The sequence below is a fragment of the Rousettus aegyptiacus genome, unplaced genomic scaffold (genome assembly GCF_014176215.1).
Source record: "Rousettus aegyptiacus isolate mRouAeg1 unplaced genomic scaffold, mRouAeg1.p scaffold_m13_p_17, whole genome shotgun sequence".
In the NCBI taxonomy this organism is placed as follows: domain Eukaryota; kingdom Metazoa; phylum Chordata; class Mammalia; order Chiroptera; family Pteropodidae; genus Rousettus; species Rousettus aegyptiacus.
In genome coordinates, this window is record NW_023416292.1 from 3448435 (window position 1) to 3469634 (window position 21200).

General features: G+C 45.5%; 1 protein-coding gene and 1 pseudogene across 5 annotated transcripts; both read right to left on the reverse strand.

The window, feature by feature from the left end:
- Nucleotides 1-255: 255 nt before the first annotated feature.
- Nucleotides 256-19277, reverse strand: PM20D1 (peptidase M20 domain containing 1). Of its 5 annotated transcripts, XM_016140835.2 has the most exons (14): nucleotides 19025-19275; nucleotides 17008-17094; nucleotides 15595-15827; nucleotides 15059-15145; nucleotides 13862-13995; nucleotides 13443-13562; nucleotides 12661-12736; nucleotides 12043-12104; nucleotides 11724-11802; nucleotides 9778-9849; nucleotides 4238-4403; nucleotides 1971-2070; nucleotides 1592-1653; nucleotides 893-990 (listed from the first exon to the last, which is right to left on the reverse strand). In XM_016140835.2, exons 1-13 carry the CDS (start codon nucleotides 19191-19193, stop codon nucleotides 1635-1637), a joined length of 1404 nt encoding a protein of 467 aa, XP_015996321.2. In that variant the 5' UTR covers nucleotides 19194-19275; the 3' UTR covers nucleotides 893-990; nucleotides 1592-1634. The 5 variants fall into 5 exon arrangements, with proteins under 5 accessions (XP_015996291.2, XP_015996314.2, XP_015996321.2 ...); XM_016140805.2 differs by lacking the exon at nucleotides 1592-1653 and having other exon boundaries at nucleotides 256-990; XM_016140828.2 differs by lacking the exon at nucleotides 1592-1653 and having other exon boundaries at nucleotides 886-1000; nucleotides 19025-19276.
- LOC118613197 lies at nucleotides 8490-8608 on the reverse strand (annotated as a pseudogene).
- Nucleotides 19278-21200: the final 1923 nt, after the last annotated feature.

Here is a 21200-nt window from a genome sequence, read left to right on the forward strand (position 1 = left end):
TGGACCATGAAAACACTTCCTCGGGGGAGCTTAGCCCATTAGACTTGCCAGGGAAACGTTTCCACGATCAGTGCCTCGTGGGGTGGGACAGAAGAAGCAGGTGGCAGGAAAGGGCAGGGGAGGGAGCAAAGCGGAGGGAGCCCTTGGGAGGAGCCCAAGAACAGAGAATTTCTTCTCCAGGCTCTAGGGCCAAGAGGTTTGGGGTTCCTCCAAAGCCCCCTGCCTCAGTTTCACCCCTCAGTGACCAGGCGATGCTACATAGATCATTTTATTTGATGATTTATGGTAATTATGGTAGAATCACAGTTTGACTAGGTCCTGCTCCAAATGTAGAGCAAATTGGAAGGTAGGGGGAGAGATGCAGTGGCAGGAGGAGAGATGAAGAGCCAGCTAAATAATCCAAGAGTTGGGGGCGGGGGAGAGGGGAAGAAGGAAAGTTACATCGAGAAGAGAGATGTAAGCCACGAGAAGGTAGCCTGGCAAGATTGCCCTAAATTAATACTTCCAGCAGGTAGAACCTGGTTAAGGTTTTTCAAGTCTGCTTTTAGTAAATCAGGTCTGGAATGTGGAGTAGTTAAATAATCAGTGTAAGATAGACAAGCCAGATACCTTCTAAGACAGAGACAAGAAGGCAGGAAATGCGGATCAGTTGAGGGATTGAGATGTCAGGAGGAAGGGAGAAGCCAATTCCTGCTGGTGCTCCCCTACTCCCTGGCCTTGTTACTGGGTGAGTTTAGAAGAGAGCAAGGCAGGTGAGAGTTGTATTACTATGTGATTCTGCCCCAGAGTTTCATCAACATTGGCTTTCCCCCTTGGGTTAGTTCTGACCTAGGGTCAGGCACGCTGATTCAGCTGGCTCCTGGACCTCACAGTTCTTCCTTGTGAGGAACTGGTTTCAGGTCTGCATCAGCATTCTGGATAAACTCAAAGATGAATTTCACCTGGGTCTCGTAGGCTTGGACTGAGATTTTCTCGTTAATTCCATGTATGCTGAGGGAAACAGATTTGGGGGAAGAGAGGAGAGAACCCACTGCTGAAGCACAAATGTTATTACAGATCATTCCCCACCCTATACCCCCTGAAGCCACTGGCCTTTGACCCTCCAGGGGAAGGATGTGGGCAAGGCAGGGAAGGCCACATATAAGAAGTGAAGTTTCATATGACATATTATTGCTCATGTCACGGGGATCCATGCCCATGGTAAAAAATGGTAGGGGTAAATAATAAACCCCTGGGCAGCAGAAAATCATCTCCTGCTCTGTAACCTCAAAGAGAAAGGAAATAGAGTAGCTACCTGTCTCTCCATTAAAAACAAACAAACAAACAAAACCAAAATGTAAAACAAAATGAAATCCAGGAAAGCTGTTCTTAAGCTCATATTCAAATATTTCAGTCTGTTGGCTACTGAATGGTGGGAAATCAGTTCTGGATATGACAAGCAGAGAGACACATGGAAATTGTCCTCCCACACCCTGAGTTTAAAAGTTGCTGAGGAACCCACAAGATAGTAATTCACACACAGCAGTTAAAGCAGGTGATCATGTCTTAGATTCCTATTGTGTGATTTATTCTGACAATTCAAAGCACATACCCACTTCTGACTTCATGTGTGTCTGCATTTCACTGAATGGTAATCAAGAACTCTGGAGTTTCCTGTTTTGGAGGGAGTCAATGAGGTCCAGAGGGTAGGCTCTCTCTCAAAGGGAGAAAGAGCTGGGGTTAGCAGATGGGGCCTTCATTTTACTAGATTCTCTCCAATCACCTTTTTTACCTCCATCCCTGAAAAATAGTGGCCAATTCCCACACATTCTGGGGAGTGGCAAGACTATGGCAATGAGGGAAGCTGGCCAGTTGGGTTCTACAATGTCTCCGTTTTAGTTTGTGCAGACCCTGGTCTTCCCCCACTCTGCGGATTGTCCAGGGAAAGGGTGGAGAAAGGTGGGTTGGTTGTATCAAACCTGTTCACTCACCCATGGAAGCTCTGAGGCTGGACGTAGATGGGGTTGAACCGGTAGATGCCAGTGGTGAGGTTTGTATAGTGTCGGCTGTCTGTGTTGCAAATACAAATACCTAGAAAGGGAAGATCAAGAGGAATGGAGCCAAAGAAGGTGTTGGGAGGTGGGCTGGCTGGAAAAAACAGGACCCTTGGTCACTGCAGAGCAAGGCCTGGGTCCTCCTGGGAGGCTGTAGTTATGAATATTTGTCCTTCAGCCTATCCATTCTCAAAACTTTACTGAAATATCATTTCAGCAAGAAACATGGAGGGTCCTCCTTAGGGCATTAGTGAAATATTCACTAAATGGTCCAAAGCTAAGTGTACTCTCTCTGTGATGACCAGGGAGACCTGGTCATTTCCTACCCACGACCAGGCTACTTTAGAAATCTAGATAGCCAGAAATCTACATATCACTTCTTTATTGCCTTGGCTTTCTTCTGTATCATCCTAGATCAAAAATAAACATCTTCTGGGGGAACTTTAGTGCTGTAAAATATAATTTCTTAAAGTGCAACATAACTTCCTGTTACTCTCATCCTCTGTCTTCTGAGAGTCAAACTTCAGCTTTGGAAAGGCCCCTCATATTCTTTGGTGTCCCACCTTCCTGAAGCAGCTCATCCCAATCAGCAGCTGGGGCTGGGACTTGTCTTCACTAGTAGTGTTTTTTGGGAAAAGACCCCCTGAAGCATCAATTAAAGTGTAGTGGGATGATCTGAGACAGTAACTTGTCTTTTGCTCCATTTTCCACTCCTAGTTTCAGACAGGTGACTCGGCCCTTTACAATTCCTTGCTTTGGAGATTTCTGTCAGTTAACTGCTGCCTATCCTTTTTCTGTAAAAGCCTAACTCTGTCAATGGGATTATGGCGGGTGCCTTGGAAGGAAGAGGGTAAGGTAGAGAGCCTTTGAGGGCCAAGAGAGAATATGCAATGGTGAGGGCCAGAGACCCTGGATGGTGGGGACCCAAGAGTCCGAGGAGGTAGCAGACCTCGGAAGGGATGGCTGCCTGGTATTTTCGGGGAAGTGAGATCTTAGGTCTAGAGTCAAAGGTTCCACTTACCAAACAGGCTAGGGAATGAATCCGAGGAAGTCTCCAACCTGAAGTGACCTCATAGCGAGGACAATGGATTTCTCAAAGATAACCACAAGGACTGATGACCCCTGGCCAAAGGACTCCAATGCTATGTTGCTACATAAGGCCTTGAGGGCCTAATTCAAGGTGGGAGTGATGGGGGGTCCTTGGAGGCCTCAATAACGTCTAAAGTTGAATTTCTTGAGGAGTGGGGCTTATAGGCAGGTTTAAGTCGATTAAACAAACAAGGCTGCTTTTTTTCACACCTGAGTCAGTGGATGTTGAATTTTTTTTTTTTTTTGAGTCAAAAGGAAAGTTTATTAGAAAAGGGTTAACACTGCATAGATAGAGTGTGGTCTCCTCTCACGCAGAGAGTGAGAGGGACCAGTGGATGTAGAATTTCACTGTAAGCTCTTTAAGGGCCCATGGATAGCAGAGGGGCAGGTCTTAAGTATGAGCTTAGACAATGTTTGAGGGAATCCATGATTAAACCTAGATGAAAGAAAAATAGGCCCAGGTCCTAACATTAGAGCATCTTCTCCATCTGATGTCAGAATCCCGTGGGGGCTGAGGGGGAGCACTGTATTTGCTTTAAAGGCAGATTCCAGGGTCCTCTCCAGAGTTAGTTAACCCAAATCTTTGGGAATGAGTTCAGGTAATCTGCATTTTAATAAGTTCCTTAGGGGATCCTCTTCCACTCTTAAATTTGAGAACCAGTGTCTCCAAAGCATGGATCTGGAAAGTGTGCTGGAAGACCGGGGAAGGCGCAGAGGTGCCACTGCTAGGACAGGAGAAGGAGGTTATACGAATGGCAGAGGCCAGGAGGTGCTGCTGGGCTTCTGATTCTGAGCTCTCAGCTGCTGAGCTGTATCCTAGAAGTGGCTTCTCCAGGAGAGGGGGAGTCTGGGCCAATCCTCAACTCCATGCCAGAGTGGCTGGCCTAGGTTAAGCAAGACCCAGGCTTGACTGACCTAATTTATTGTTTCTGCTCTTTCCTGTTTGCTTTCTCACTTCCACTCCAAAGGGAAAATAGAGTTCCAGTCTCATCATGAGGGGAAGCAGCCAGCTGTTTTCAGGCTGAACAGCTGGGGTGGGGGTGGGGCAGTGGACATTAGATAGGAAACAGTTCTAGCCCCTACCTCCCTCCAGCTACAGCAGATGAAGTCATTACCTGGGACAACTTCGACTTCCGGGAAGATGGACTGTATTGTCTGGCGGAGGAGTTGGTAGCCCAAGGCTTGATCATCAGAGGGGCTGATAGGCAAGGGGTCAAAGGCGCTCAGCACATGGAATTGGACCCGGTCGTCAGCCACAATATTCTTGGCTAGTTCAAGGACCTTTGGGGAGGAAACAAAGGGAGTTTGATTTCTTATTGATCTGCTATCCAAGTACCATATGAATTTAAACAGTCCCAATTTCTCTCAAGCAAGACTAAGCCCTAGGGTCACAGAGGAGACTCATTTTAGTACTGGGACCTAATTTTGGCCAAATGGCTATAGGAGATAGAAGAACTGGGTCTTCCTGGAAAGCGATCTATAGCATGGTTGATTTAGGTTACATGTTTGAGAGGCTTGCCTCACAGCCACGAGGCAGGTGGGGGACTGGAAAATCAGGAAATGTGTCTTTCCCCTTGGGTTGTGAGCCATGGGCTGGGTGAGACTGTAGAAGAGTCAGCAGAATGCAAATCTCAAGGCAGGAGGATGGATGTGATGACCTCACTACAACCTGGGGTAGTCTCAGACAGGTGATGAATGGGCCACACACTTTTTTTCCCCCTCTCTGGGCATCCTTGCTTCCTGTTTGTTACCAACTGCACTGGAGCCAGGAAGATGAGCTCAACACAGACAAAAAGTCAGAAGTTGGGTGACTGGTATGCAAGTTTTCTTTGCCTCCTTTCCTCAGGAAGGAACTTGAGGAAGTGCCTAGAAAATTCAGTCTGAAATGACTAGAGCTGAACCCAGCAAAAGTCCTGGCAGGAAGTAGACTAGACCTTGAGGATCATGTCACATGAAGCCCTTGGGGAATGGACCAGGAGGCTGGCTTTGGGTGGCCCCCAAAACCCACCCAACCACCTAGAGAAAGCCCCAGCACTAGTCTCAACCCATTGTATCAGCAGTTGCTTTAGAACTACCTCTGCTCTAGAAAGGGGAGTGTCCCATAGTTAGGGATCACCTAAATGGAAACATTATCTCAAGAATACCCCCTTTAGGTCAGTGTTCCCTAGAAGCATGTTGGGAGCCGAGTCTGGAAAGGAAATGAGGGGTCCTACTTTTGGCTTAGAAACCACCATTTGAGCCAAACCAAATTCCCTGCTTTTGGATTTGGGGGAGGGAGTGGTCAACTCACTTAGAGCTTATTTTCACCCTCGCACTTATGTCCTAAATACTGTAATATAAGAATTAATATATAGTCTTGACACAATCTCGACTCACTGGGAAATTCCTGAGGTTCATTCTCTATGAGGTGGGTTGGGACCGTGCCCACTGTCTTCTGACCCAAATCACTTGGACTTCTGCCCCAGAAACTGAAGAGGGCACACAGAGTGAACCTCCTCAGAGAGAGGCCACAGAACTCAATCTTCTCATGAGCCACGAGGCCAGGGGCTCACCCCAGCTCTTGACTCAAGGCAAGTATGTCTACCTCATTTCTATACTTCCAGTATCAAGAAAATGAAAGGCATGCAAGAAATGTTGAATACACGAAATTTAAAAGGTGTGAATCAATAAAAATAATACTGGGAGTTGTCTCATTAAGTAACTCGTCCAGTTATATAGTTAGTACTGCTGGGCTGACGGTCTGAACCTGGTCTGATTTCATAAGGACAATGCTTAACTGCTTCTAAAGTGCATACAGGTTGAGGTGCTGAGTAGAGGATGGTGTTACATTTAAGGCAGATTCCTCAATAGTATGATTTTTGAGCAAGAATTTGAAGGAAGGATATGAAACTGATGGAGAAAAGGGAAAAGGCAGTCTGAACTTGGAAAGGGACATGCATGAAAACTGAGGAGTGACACCAAACTCTGTGCTTCGGATAGTCACTGATTGTTATGTGACCTTGGGTAAACTCCTTCACCTCTCTGTGCTTCAGCTTCCTCATCTGTCAACATGTGGATAATTGTAGCACCTACCTGGTAAGTGGTCATGACCATTACTGGAATTAATATATATAATGTGCTATAGGCCAGCACCAGGCACAGATTAGAGGAACCACTCTGGGCAATAATCAGAGGTACGAGGATGGGACTAGGAGGAGGGGCTGTCAATGGTAAGAGGGATCTCAAAGGTTATTTTAGAGCACATTAATCTCTCATTTCTCTAAACTCTGACAGTCTCTGTCTCATGTGTAGATATATTTTCCTCTCGTGTGGACAGTAAATTTGTTGAAGGCAAGGATAATGAATACTTAAAAATTGGTAAGTCCAGCTCCTGTTCTGCTGGAAGGCTGCTCATTAGAACATCTGTGACAGGTTGTCATGCAACCTGTGCTCAAACACTTCCAGTGGCAGAAAGCTCACCATCACGTGTTATATTCCATTCCGCCTTTGAGCAACTCAGTTATAAATGTCTTCCCTATAATGAACTGAGATATGGCTTCCTGCATCATTGAAGCCCAATGCTTTTTTTTTTTTTTTTAATATTGCATGTTCTCCAGAGGATATACTAGTACTAGACACAACATAAACACCCAGCAGAATTTCACCTCTACTGAAATTAGAGGCCTATGCTCTTGCTGTCTGAATGCTGTCCCCCAGGTCTGCGTTCCTTCTCAGGTCTCAGTGTAAATGCCTCCTCAGAGGGGACTGATCACTGTATTTAAAGCTGCTCACTGCTCCACCCCACCCCACCCCACAATCACTTGGTGACACAAAATCCTGTGATTTTCTCTGTGGTACTCCCCCCTTAAAATATCACCTTGTTCATTTATTCGATTACTTGCTTGTTGCTGTCTCCTCCCTGCCAGCATACATGCACTATTGGAATGGGCATCTTGGCCATCTTGCTCACCATTTTTTCAAGTGCTTATAATAATGCCCTAGTAGCCACTCAGTGAACACTTGGGGAAGGAAGGAAGGGAGAAGGAAGAAATCTTCTGTGTTACACTCTAGCTAGGCAGACATCCAGTCTCTGAGGAGCTTATTATCACCTAAGGCCCTACGTTTTAAAACACTACTTTAAGTGGGGTCTTCCCGAAGGATCTCCCAGTGGCCCTATTTTTTACCCCTTGAGGCCCATTCAGAACAAACCTTCCTTTCCACATGGTGGCCTATTCCTCGTTGACAGACTATAAAGGCCTATCTACAACCACAACATGGGAGAGACCAATTAAACATGGAAAAGGATGACTCTGGGAGCTGTCTGTGTTCCTGCAAAATCAGTCCAGGACTCAGTACTCATGGCCTTCAGACCAGCAGGGACTGTCCTTGATAAATGGAACTGGGGCACGAGGGAGAGGAGTGACCAGGACAATGGGTACTGTGTGCTTTTGGAATGACGGAGGCTTTCCATTCCTCACTGGGCAGGTGGGCAGGAAGTGCCTAGGGATTCCAGGGCTCCCATCAGATAGGGAAGGAAGGCCACTGTGGCAGGGGACTAGAGAGGAGGGAAGAGTGCCAGAGCCTGGGGAGATAAAAGCCCCAGCTGGTGGAAACAGCCCTTGGAAAAGGCATGGAGTTAGAATGAGGCTGGAAAAAACCTGGTGGAAAGAAGCTCAATGAGGGGAATTCAGTGATTTCCTGGCCTCATGAGCCCCCAGGGAGAGGACAAAGGTTGGCACTTGATGAAAAGCAGCAGAGCCCAGGGCTCACACTGGTCCCAGCTCCCCCGGAATGCTGGGTGACTCTGGGCAGGCTGTTGACCTGTTCCCCTCTCTCTACAGTGAGGGTTGTGCCTCCTACTCTGTGTGACAAGACAAAGAAGACCTTAGGGAGAAAGGACCACAGACATCTAAGTGTAGCTGACCCCCAGTGATCTGTGCCAGAGACCCAGGAAACACCACCCACCCCAACTTTACTCAATTCTGGGGCATGTTGTTCACCTGATAGTTGTTTAGTTGCCTCTTTTGGTCATTTTTTTTTTAAGGATCAGATTTACCTTTTGAATTCTTTTTAGCTCAACTCGATGCTTAAATAAGCTGGCCTTTCCTGTAGATGTCAAACATTCTGTATAACTTCTACTCACCCTTCAGCTTGCAGCTCAAATGTCACTTCCTCAGGAAAGCCCTGCCTGACCCCACACAAGGCCTGGTTCCTTGTTATATTCTCTAGTAGCACCTGATCCTTTTTGTCATAGTACCCATCACGGTTTGCCATTATACATTCATTGTTATCAACTTTTTTTAGGCGAGGCAACCCTTGGTTGACCTCACAGATTGCAAGGACCTTGTCAGCTTACAATCTCTTATTTATTTGCATTTATTTTTTTTATGCCTACAGCAACTAGTCTTCCTAGGCGGTCTCCCATCCAAGTACTAACCGGGCCTGACCCTGCTTAGCTTCCGAGATCAGATGAGATTGGGCTTGTTCAGGGTAGTATGGCCGTAGACCATTGTTATAAATTTTAAGTTGTTTGTAGCAGACCACTGCAAGCCTCCCTCTTCAACCCTCTTCTCTCCTAACTGTACACACATCCTTCCTCTGGGATTTTATTGACTCTAGAGTTTCAGTTATGTTAATAGCCCTCCAGCCTATGTCTCAAGTTCATTCTCTCTCCAGACCAGAGGTATTTATAATTGTCTATAAATATATTATAAGCTTCTCAACCTTCTCGACCACTATATTTCTCTGCCAACTTGCTCTTCTCAAATTCTTGGTCTTGGTTGAAGGCATCGACACCTGGTCAACCACCCAAGTGAAAAACCTTGGAGCCATCCTGCCTTTCTCTTGCCCCATATCCATTATGCACATCTGGCTCAACCTCTCTCTCTCACATCTCTTGTGGGAACCCTCTTCTCCACCTCCTGACCAGAGACTAACTTGAGACTTTGACATCCACTGCCTAAGATGTCACCACAGCTTCCTATATTTTCCTACTTCAGCATTACCTCCTTAAAAGCAAAACTGAGCAGATCACTGCCCTGTTTGAAGACATCTGACAGTTCCCTTCTGTCCACAGATGAGAGCCCAAACTCATCAGCACAACATACAAGGCCCTGATCCCCAAATTACACCTCCAGTTCCATCTCCCATCACTTCTTCCCAATGTATCCTACTCTTTAGCCTTACTTGACTTTAGCCTTACTCTGAATGCCTTACTTTTAGCAAAGTCCTACTTGTCCTTTAAGTCTCAGCTCAAATTTCCAGTAGTCAGAAGAGACTTTCCTGACCCTCAGAGGTAGCATCAGTTCCCTTCTTTTAACCAGTCCTATGGTCCAACCTGTTAAAATCATAGTATAGTGTGGTAGCTTAAAGCACAGAACACAGAGTCTGGCTTCTAGATGTGTAATCTTGGGCATGTTAAATGAGTGTCACACACACATAGCAAGCCCAGTATGTCTGCTACTATTGTTATCATTTATTAGTATTCGACGCCCACCCTGCTCCAAGCTCTCTCAAACCAGAGATCTATCTTAGCCAAGTACCTGGTACACCAGGAGCCTCTGAAAAATGTTGAACAAATGAGAGTGGGCCAGCCCTGGCATTGCAGCTAACCCCAGGTCCCAATGGCCACACCTCTCTGATGCTGAACCAGTCATCAGGAACACATGGTACTTACCTCCTGGACTGTCTGTGCAGGGTGAATCCGGAAGTCGACTATGGCCTGAGCCATTGCGGGCAGGACATTCGCCTTGAGGGAGAACCACAAACATTGGCCTGAGCCGATCTCAAATCTCCACACCTTATCCCTGCCCAGGAAATGCCAACCTCCACCAGTGAAGGGAGAAGAAGCTGATTTGATTTAAAGGTCTGGGGCTTAATTTTTTAAGTCAGACCCTTGTCCTCCCTGGGCCCTTGGCTCGCGGTTGTGTTGAGTTAGAGGCGTGTTTCTGCTTTAGGGTAGACCTTTGTGCTTCTTGGGTCTCGAGTGGGTCTTGGGAACTGCTTAGAGCAAGACTACTTTCTCTGTGTCTGCCCAGATGTCTGTTTTGGCCCCAGGCAGTGCCATTGACAGTCTTCTGTGTGCCGTCTCCTTCCCAGGGGCCCAGGACCTTTCTGCAGGGGTTAGTGTTAGTGTCTACTCAGGACTGGAAACCAGGAGCCTTCCAGGCCCCATCGTGGCCTGTTTGATTCCTTAGGGGGATCATGGTGGTGCTCCCTGTGGTGGCCTCTCACATCCAACTGTAAAATTCCACTGTTCCTTGCCTGACCAGGAACAATCAAGGGCAAACTGCAGAAAAAGAGTTAAGTTATGGATAGATTTTTTTCCTTGGAGGTCATGAAAAAACAGACTCCTCAATGGCAGATTTCTCTTTGAACTGACGTGGTGCAAAAAAATCACTAGACTAGGGTCAGGAGACCTAGGCTGCTGAAAATTAGTTGTCTCATTTTGAATAAGTACAACTTCTTTGTGCCTTTGTTTCTCATAGAGCTGTTAGGAGGATCAAATGGAGTAACAAATATTAAAGTATTCTGCACAGATAAAAACACCATTCAGATGAAAGGACACAGTACTATTATTTTGCTGGACACTATAGGCAGCTGGTGAAGACAGCTCAAGTCTGGATGACATACTGAACACTCCAGTCAGTTATGCCAGGAATTAATTCTGAGGCACTATTCACTTCCACTCAACCTGGGCTCCAGATTACCAGAGCTCCACAAGGCCACATTGTATTTTAGGTGAATGATCTTCCTTGAAGTTGTGTTGGTGGTGCTGGTGGTAATAGGAATGATTTAACTCCTTCAAGACTTCAGGAAGGCCTAAGTCCATGCTAACTAGAATGGCCTGACTTCCTTTAAACAGAGATGCCCCCGAGTGGCCAATCCAACTGGAAGCAGATCGATTTGCTGAAAAGTAGTTCTTAAAAATTTTATCAAAGTAATAATTCACCTGAAACTTAATTTCTATAAAAGTAAACCTCATATAGAATTTATGTTTGCTAAGGCTACCCAATATTTATATATTTTGGGAATGATAATGTATATATTTGAAGTGCTGTGTTTTTCACAAATGGTATAGATTTGTATAAATGGTAGGTGAGTTTCTTTTTTTCAACTCAGGGTAACACTAGGGGAAAATATATAAATCACTTGTTAAATTTGTTATGTGGCTATATCTTTCAAAATATGAGGAAGAATAATAAAAAGACCTTTGACAGTAGAAAGATTAGAAACCTTTAGCTACATGAACAAAACGCTAGGCAAATATATAACATGCTGGATAAATATAGGTTGCAAGAATTAACTCCCAAATAAACCCTCTTTACATTAGTACAATATCTGTGTTTTTTTGTACAGACCCAAAGTACCTGAGGGAAATCACAGACACCCCTAAAATACTGATGTACAAAATTTGACCAACAATTTCAGAGAGTTTGCGATGTCAGTACTCTTGCTCTTGAGGGATACCCAACAAATGACACAGGACAGTTCAGCACTGGGCCTTCCTATTATTCCAACTGTAACCAGAGAAGAAAGAAGGAGGCAGGAGATAAAGCCAAGGGATGAAGGCATGAATGCGCAGCAAGGAAAAGGTATATATGAGGAACCAGCCAACATTACCTTGACCCCTGCATTGAACATGGTGATTGATGTGGTGGTCCTGACCAGCGCATTGGATAAAAAATTGCTCTCCATTAATCTAAGGCAAAAGGACTAAGGTCAGATGTTGTCTAATGAGGAGAAAAAATGGGTCAGAGGATCACTCGTTTTCCTAAAACTTGGAGATCTTTAAGACTAGGAGGGATGTCCTACATATGAATTACATATAATGTCTGGTGGCTGAGGGACGATTATTAGTCAGGTCCAGTTAAGCCAAGGAGAGGGGACTAGGTGGTGGGTAGGTGTGGGGTGGGAAATGTGAAAGAAAGAAAAAACCTACCTGCTCACAAGGGGCCAAAATAGCCATAGGTTGTTCAAGACTATATTGATAGGGAAGGGAAACTGAAAGGGAAAGAGCCAGGTCAGCAGGAGGGCAGAGGGGTCAGTATACCAGGGTCACTGTACCTGAGGCCTGGGTCTTTCCCTACTTTAGATCTTGTGTGGGAATCACCTCTCTAGTAGGAACCAGCTCCCAAAGAGCTCCTGGGTGTGTTAGGTCTTAAGAGTCTCAGGTAAGCACCAAGAATCACCCAAAATAAGTCAGATTTTTGTGTCTTGGCTCAGCCATTGGGTGGGCAGAGCACTCGTAAGCAGTCGGGCCCTTTTATTACTCTAAAGGCTACTTCTCTGTCACCCTTTCTTCCTCTTCCACAGCTGACTAGTAGTACTATATGATAGGGAACACCAACTCCTGAGCTGTAGACTGGTACTGGTCCATGGCCTGTTAGGAACTGGGCCGCACAGCAGGAGATGAGCGGCAGGTGAGTGAATGACCTTTCGTATTTGCAGTAGGTCCCCAGCTCCACCTGAGATCATCAGGCATTAGATTCTCATAGGAGCACCAGTCCCTGGTGCCAAAAAGGTTGGGACTGCTGCTATATGAGACTTCTTCCCACACCTCATTAGCCAGTTGCTGCACTGCCATCTTCAACAGTTCATCTCCAAGCATGTTCGGCATTGGTGTCTGCTCTAGTCTGGAAGAGAAATGGGGTTCTAAAGATTTACCTTCTGCAGTCGAAGATCAGCTGTCTGAAGGAGAAGAAGGGAGACAGGATATTTCCATAGGCCTGCCTAAGAGGTCTCCCATTCACCTCCCTAACACTTCCACCAATCTAACCATTCGAAGATCTCGAAGCACAAGCAGGACCACTCTACTCTATCGGTAGGAGCCGTCTCCGTCTACCACGTCTGAGTTAGGGCACCCCCACTATCATATCGCCTCCACGCTGTAGCAGAATTATCATTCTCCTCTGCTAACTGTGAGTTCCTTGAGGAAAGGGGCAGTTTTTTTCTACCACTGTACGCCCATCACTGGGCACAGAGCCCAAATATGGTAGCTAGCCAGTTGAATATTATATATAATTCTTCTCATTTTGCTAAAACAATGAACAGAAAGTGGTGAGCTCTCCTGATATGAATCCTACTGTCAGTGGCCATTATTTATCCCTGTCCTCTTGCCAGCTGCCTGACCTAGCTTTTGTTTGCTGGCCTTTGCTTGTCGGATGGGTAGATCCCCTCTGACCTTTAATTCTTGCCTGGGTACTGGTGGTTCTGTCCTCCCTATGGCCCCCACCATGGCTTCTCAGCCCAGCTTCAGGGCAGAAAGCATAGCCTTCTTAAACTCGAAGTGGGAAAGTGCCTGGTCTTCCATTTTGAGCCTTGCAAGAAGGGGCCACTCACCTGCTGACAGCAGCTGCGAGGATGCCGATGCTTGTCTCCTTTGGAGGAGCTGATGAGTGGCCCGGAGTCGTGTTTACTTGAAGCATAAGCTTAAGTGAACCCTTCTCTGAGACTGAAATCCTGTAGGAGAGGTTCAGAGAGGGCCCTCCTGACTTCCTCCCACCCTGAATTATCCCACAGACCTACAGGCCCATCTGCACAGTAGTCTGTCTGGTGGGCTAGGAGGTCACCTTCTTCATTCTACTTAAAGAAGTCTACACTAAAAAAAAAAAAGAAAAGAAAAGAAAGGGCAGCTAAGGGAAATTAAAGCAAGAGGAGCAATACATAGAGTTGTTTCAGTACAATTTACAAATAGCAGGCTGGGGTCATCTCAGATGGGTGAGAATGCCTTCCAAAATAAAGGAGGGTGCTTTACTTACATGGCAAAGGGCTTCTTGAGGCTGGAAATGAAATCATCAATGATGAAGGCACCCTCATCCACGAGGAATGCTAGCTGGACGCCCCTTGCCTGCAGCAGGGCCGACATCTTCTCAGCCCCATATGTCCCCAACACCTGCAAGCAATGAACTCAGCCAGAACCACAGTTCTTCTCAGCCAGACCTCTAGAGATAGCTAACGGAGACCTATTCACCTTAGCTAGGAGCTCTAGTACCTCCCTGCCCAGTCTCCCTTCTTTGCGGGGTATTTGTGTAGGGGGGTTCCCAGGGCCCTAGACAATCCTACATCACAGAGCTAGAAGAGCAGAATGCCACTCATTTCACAAATCAAGAAATTGGGACCCAGAGAATGAAGTGGTTGCCCAAGGTCAAAGTAAGTGGCATTACTGGAAATAAAACACATTCACTGATCTCCTTGTTGGTTCACTTTCCATCATACCAGTGTCTCTTATGGTATAGCTAGCTGATTGGCCACCTGCTTGCCTCAGATATTACCAGGGAGTTAGTTAAAAATACAGATCTATGCAAATCATTAAGTAAAAGAAGCCAATCTGAAAAGGCTAATACTGTATGACTCCAACTATCTGACATTCTGAAAAAGGCAGAACTATGGAGACAGTAAAAAGATCGGTGGTTGCCAGGGTTTGGAGAAAGGAGAGAGGGAGGAATAGGCAGAGCAAAGAGCGTGTTAAGGACAGTGAAAATACTCTGTATGATAACATAATGATGGTTAGATGTCGCTGCATGTACAACAACAAGAGGTTACTAACCTATGGGCTTTGGGTGAGTACGATGTGTCAGTGTAGGTTCACCGATCGTAACAAATGTACCACGCAGGTGGGGGTTGGTTAAAATGGGGGAGGCTATGAATGTGTGGGGGCAGGGGCTATATGGGAAATCTCTATACCTTCTCAATTTTGCTGTGAACCTAAAACTGCTCTAAAACAATAAAGTCTTTTACAAACAAATTCAGATCTACGACACAAGGCCCAGGAATCTGCATTTTTGTCAAGGACTTTAGATAGCTCTAGAACACAGATACACAGAGTAGCTGGAAAATCACCACGTCATATCCTGCAGACTCCGCAGCTGGGGAGCAAACTGGACTAGGGTGAAGACTCCTTCCCCACACTGGCCAATAGGGGTCCCAGAGATAGGCATGGGGTGAAGGGGCCCTACCTCCTCATCATGGCCCAGAGCAATGAAGAAAGATCTTCGGGGGATGTAGTTTCTGACCAGCAGGAGCTCCAAGGACTGCAGGATTGCCTGGGGGCAGAAGCACAACAGAAGAGGAGCCAGAATTATTATCTGAATGGGAGTATCAGCACATGGGAGACACTCAGCTGCCTGCATCAGGGCTGGTGGGACTAGGATTAGATAGATTCTCTTTAAAGAGAACAAATTCAAATAGTCCCAGGGGACAGCATGTAGGGAAGCAGAGCTCTGTATAAAACTGTTACCACCTGGAGAAAAGCATAAATTTATCAATGTCAGAGCTGCAAGGGTCCCTGGGGATCACCTACTCTAATCTGAATTTCATGGCTGAGAAATCAAGGCCCCAAAAAGGAAAGTGCAAACTAATGGCTGGAACCTAGGTCTCCTGGAGCCACGGTTTTTTCTCCCATAACCTCCTGTCTCCCATGGATCAGCCGAGCACCCTCCATCCTGGGTTGATTTGTAGGGTCCCAAGGTAGAGAGAACACAGCATTTCAAACCATCACAGAGTTCTTGTTGTCCAGTGTGCCTCGACCATAGATGAAGCCATCACGTTCCAACCCAGAGAATGGGGGCACCTCCCAGCCATGGTCAGAGGCAGGCACCACGTCAGTGTGAGCCAGCAGCATGTAGGGCTGCAAGCTGGGGTCTGAGCCTCGGACAGTGAATAGGTGGCTGTACTCTCCCACGACTTCATGCTGGATAAAGCTGGTTTTGAACACAGTGGGAAAGACTAGAAGCAAAGGGATGAAAAGCAGGAAGAGAAAGCCAGATTTAAGTTTCATTTGGTTTTCCCACTATTTGGTGCACCTGCTCTTTATGCAGCCTCCTTTAGGAAGCCTTCTGGGACAAAGCCAGTCTGATTTCTGATTTACCTGGACAATCTCTGAAATCCCTCTTCCCCACATTTTAATGGGCTATTGTCATGTCATAAATAACATGCACATCAAGACTCCACCATTACGACAGTCAATAGCTCAAGATCTGGCTTGGTTTTGCTCACAAGTACACGTTTTAAGACTATGCAAACTAGGGGTGTGTGAAATTTTGAACACAGTAGGCCCAGTATCTAAATTATTTGGAACCAAACATGACAAATGCATCAATGCATGTACATATATATATATACACACACATACACATACATACACAAATATATGTAAAAATAGGAGATATTTTTATTTTAGAAAACAATATTCCTACTGTTTATGGTATATGGACATACAAGATTGTTCTGTTTAGTACAAAGCCACACTTCTGCGTCCAAGTGTGGATGTTCCCAGGGTCAATTATTCAGTTACAGATAAGTCTTAACACAGGTGGCCCTAGATATATGGGAGAAAGAATTTTGATTTCCCTCTGGGCTTTGTTGGAAGAATTCACAAATTCCTTTGTGGATACCTGAAGACAAAAACCCAAAGAAGAATATGTTTTTATTTAGTCAGCCAGTTTATCTAGTTTACTGTCCTTGTACATTTATTTCTATATTTTTGTCTTCTATTTAGTAAAGACTTCCAGTCTAGCTTCAGCCTGGCTGCTGAGGATGATTGCCAGATCTGTCTGTGCCACAGCGTTAGAGGAGGGGCTACTTGCTGCCCCCAGTTCAGCTTCTCCCACCCCGACAACTTTAAAGGGGCTGGATTTTTTTCATTAAATCAGGTGGCCTTATACTCGCCATGAGCTTTTCCTATGGCAAGGGAGGAGTTTCAAGTCTCCCTTTTCCCCCTTGACCCTTCCTTCAGTTCACAAGCAGTGGGGGTGAGAAGAGAGGACTCATGTACACACGCAAAGGACGCCCAGAAGAATCAGACTGTCCTTTGGTCAGTCACAAAATAAATCCTCTTTATCACTTTCTTAAAGAACCATGTCCCAGTCCTACCTCTCCCACGTGTTTCCCACAGTTTGTGGCTGACCTTTACGAATGTAGCCTCCAAACTCAGCCAGGGCTGTTGTGTTGAACTTCCCAGGCTTGAAAGACACTGTTGGGATCTGGATGGCACCTGTCAGAGTCAGAGAGTCAGAAATGGGAGATCACAGATGATGAAAGCCATCGGTATTTCCACAGCCCTCTGTGCATAAAAACTTTTTTGCATTCATTATCTTATTGTGGAGGGCAAAACAATCCTTTGAGGTAGGCAGACTGTTTTCCCAAATTCGAAGGTGAGGAGACGAGCTCAGAGAGGCTAGGTGAGCTGCTCAAGACTGTTCGGAAATGAGCAGCAGAACTGGAATTTAAATGTAGGTCTTTCAGGTTTGTTTAGGCTAATATGGTTCCTAAAGGAAAATGAAGTCTAAGACTGTGGGGGCTGGGGAATGGGAGAGAGTAAATTTTGGACCCTGACCCTGAGTGGGAAGCTACTATACTAAGACCTTACTCTGTCTCTGGAACCACTATCCCTTTGATGAATCAAGAGCCTACTGTCTTGGGTCCCTTCATGAATGAGGCTTCATGTGCTTCTGAGTGCAGAGTAGGCTTATTCCTCATAGACTGGCTCATCTAATCTCACTGGTCTCTTGGCCAAAGCCAGCTTTTGGGGTGCATGTGCTCTGGGACGTGGTAGATGTAGAAGCTCCCACACAAGCTCCTCAGTCCTCAATAATCTCATCCGCCCTATCCAGATGTCTTAGCTCCTACATTGCCATAGGCTCATCCCTTTGAGCTGGGAAGGCTTCACACTTTTAAAGAATTCCATTATCAAATGCAAATATCACTAGGAGGGAAAACAGTGAATTATGGGAATATTCGATTACATAGCTACCCTAAAACACAGTGGGAAAAAATGTGCCAAGAGCACCTTGATGTCAAGGGAGGGCCTCTGAAAGGCAAACTTACTTCTGTACTCAGTTTTGCCAAGGATCCACCTTACATCATAGCCCACTACATAGATGGAAAAGCCAAGGTTCAAAAAAATTAAATAAACTGCCTATATAAGAAATAGATCCAAGATCTGAACTCAGGTGTTTTGTCCCTTGCTCAGTTCTATGTCACGTTGATATAAGGTCCCTACCTTAGGTTCTTATCTAGCTTTGCTTTCTTCTGTGGAAGAGACTCTAGTGAGCAGCTGCCCAATGCCTTTCCGAGGACTGTTCATACTATGCTTGAGAAAAGTACTTCTCTGCCTCCAAAGCCTGTTACTCCAGCACTTGCATAATTTATATTTAACTGCAGGGGTTTGCTTTTGGCCTCTGCACCTGCCTACACATGTTTAGGTGGCAGTTTCTTTTAATCCACTACTTAATGAAAGAGAAAAGACTAGAGCTAAGTCCAATGGTGCAGAAGGATTTCATTATCTCACAGGAGGTAGCACTCAACAAAAATTTCCCTTTTTTTTCACCTGAGGTCACCTGAGATTTGAGGGCTAGGGGAGAGATGTCCTTTAATTATGAGAAGAAATTAGAAACGTGTCCAGTAACACCCCCACAATCCTTCTTGGGTCTGGGGTAGGATGGGTCTTATAGGTGCTAGATCTTGTCCCCCCCGTGCCTATTTTTTGCTGTAGAGTCCTGGGGAAAATCATTTAACTGACCTAAGTCTCAGTGCCCTGCTTCCGTAGATAATTAGTTAGTTTTAAAATAAAGCAGAGATTTAACAGAAGTAAATAAGTTTCAAAGGTTAAAAGCGCAAGTAAAAGCAGAGGGGGTAGGGTGAAGGTCAAGGCAACAGAGGCGAAATTGGAGCTTTCAAGCTAGGCGGGGAACACCGCAGTCCCCAGAAGCCAGAAGCGTGGCATCCTCAAGCCTGGGCACGAGGTGCTGCTGCAGGGATTGGGAGAAAAGTAGTGGGGAGGGATGGGGGCTGGGCTGGGGTGTGTGGCGGAGCTCGAGTTAGAGTAGCAGATCCTCTGCGGTGGGAGAGGGGAATCACGGTTTGGCCCGAGGGGACAGGGGCCTATATGTGAGCACAGGTGGGCAAAGGGGACCCAGTCTCACCTTTCAGGGCTTCCTTCATCGCGACGCGCTCCTCCTGGCTGAACTCAGAAGGAATGCGTGACGCCCTCCGATGCTCCTTGCCCCAGAGAGCCGTAGATCTGGAGACGGCAGGGAAATCTAGCAGTAGCATAGCAGCCAGGGTCAGTACGCAAATGTGCGGCCGAGCCATGCTTCCCTCAAGTCCCCGCTGCTAGTGTACGGCTAGAATTCAGACCCAGCCCCGTGTCCTTCACGAGTCAGTACTCCAATTCCTGCGATGGCCTTAGCCCCACCTTCTTACCAAACCTTGCCAATCGTCGCTGGCCCGGAGCTGCGGGCGCTCCAATTGACTGGATGGCCCGCCCAGGCCCACAAGACTTTGGGAGTTGTGGTTTCTAGCCCTCCAGCAGACTGACATAGAGCAGAGGTGAAGCGGCGCTCCGCGTGAAGCGGATAGTTGCTCTACTTGATCTTCTGCTTCCAGATACTGGCCAGTCCCTTTGCTGTGTGACAATAAATCAAATTAAAAGGGGAGGGGCAGGGAGTAAATTAAAATGAGCGAAGCTTGTCAAATGTTCATAAACAGCTGAAATAAAACCAGTCGATCACTAAAATAGTGATGAGTAAAAACTTACTGTGCACATACTAAAAAGACAGTTTGCAAACTGGAAACATTCAAACCCAAATATGGAATAAGGCTCAGGGGTATATTGTTATAAAGAAATTTATGTAGTGAGAAAAGCAGTGACAGCTTATTCTTCACAGTGATCGGTTATAGTATTTGAATTTTCAGTGGTTACCTCATATCAGCGTTGGGAAAGAGTTCAAATTTTGCTTAGGATTTTCAGAGGCATAAGCAAGAAATGACCCAGGTCAAATTAATTTTGCAAAAGAACAAAATTAAGCTTTGTTTGTATTACTAAACTGGTTTCATCTGCTCAGGGAAACTTCAAGGCTGGTCTCCATTTATTTTTTATTTTAACAATTCACCACTTTTGATCATTGTCTCAGCAGACTGAGAGTATGACAAATCAGTATAGCCTTGTTCTCCATTACCACTGTTGATGTAGTCAGGCCAAAGTGTTAGGGTGGAAAATCTTCAAAGTGAGCCAACTAGCTAAGTCAGCTACAGGGAAAAAAATATCTTTAGATACCAGAAGTTGTCCTGCTTGCTTGGGTGTGGGTTTAGGAAATGCATTGTATAGGATATGAAGATGACCAGTGTCTGCTTCTGTAATCTGCTCACTTATTAACCAGAGTGTTGTACAAGGTGATGTATTTGTATTGCATTAATGGTTGACTTCTGCTTCTGTAAACTGCTTTCTTGTTTAATGTAGTTTTGGGCTTTGTGAGCTGCCTCTTTTGAAATTGTAAGAGTGAAGACTTCCCAGTAAATCAGTAACAAGGAAGTGATTCCTCGAGACACCAAAGTCCCAGGAAGAGCCACAACAGTCCAAGATACAGATAACAAGACTGTCTACCAGGCTATGTTTGATCTAGCAATTCCCCAGACACATTTATCTTTGTAAAGGACATCAACGGTTAACTTCTGCTTTCTGTGATTTCCTTATTCTCCCTTTGTTCTAAGATGTAGTCCGAGGCTTTATAAAACTTCCTCAAACAAAGAGCCGGGGCTGATCTCCTCTAACCCTGCGTGGTAGATAGCAGTCGCCGGCCAGCTAATAAAGGCTCATAATTAATCTCAATTGGCTCCGTGGGTCTTAGATTTGAATGCAACACAACAAAAGAATCACACATTTACTGTTTCTATTAGTAGCGTCAGGCTGAGGTCCATGTAGTCACCATCCTCATCATCTATAGGCTTGATGTTGATTTGATGTGCGAATGGTTGCAGAATGGCACTTAAAACCCTTGAGAGTATATAGCATGTTAGGAAGGTTAATATAATTACTATAGAGAGAATTTCCTAGAGCAGAGATTCCCAAGAGCCAATATTTAATCGACTAAATAAATCAAGCAGGTTTCAGTTTTTTAAAAGTTGTTTACATAAGTACAACATGATGTATTAGCAAAAATATATCCCCGTGAGTACTTAGGACAGGATGAATGTAAGAACGTTTTATTTCAGGAAGTGGTGTTGCAGGTGAGCTTCCACCTAAATTAGACCTCGATATGATGTCAGCAATCAGGTAATTTAACAAGAGGCATTTCTATGGAAATAAAAGAAAAACAAAGG

What these genes read in the sequence shown, in the direction of transcription:
- PM20D1 (XM_016140805.2), bottom strand. Translation starts at nt 19,193, where the DNA reads ATGGCTCGGCCGCACATTTGCGTACTGACCCTGGCTGCTATGCTACTG. An exon ending in CTGCACAGACAGTCCAGGAG is followed by an intron (nt 4,404 to 9,777) that starts GTAAGTACCATG and finishes TCCTCCCCAAAG; the next exon opens with GTCCTTGAACTAGCCAAGAA. An exon ending in GGAAGTCGAAGTTGTCCCAG is followed by an intron (nt 2,071 to 4,237) that starts GTAATGACTTCA and finishes TTCCCTTTCTAG; the next exon opens with GTATTTGTATTTGCAACACA.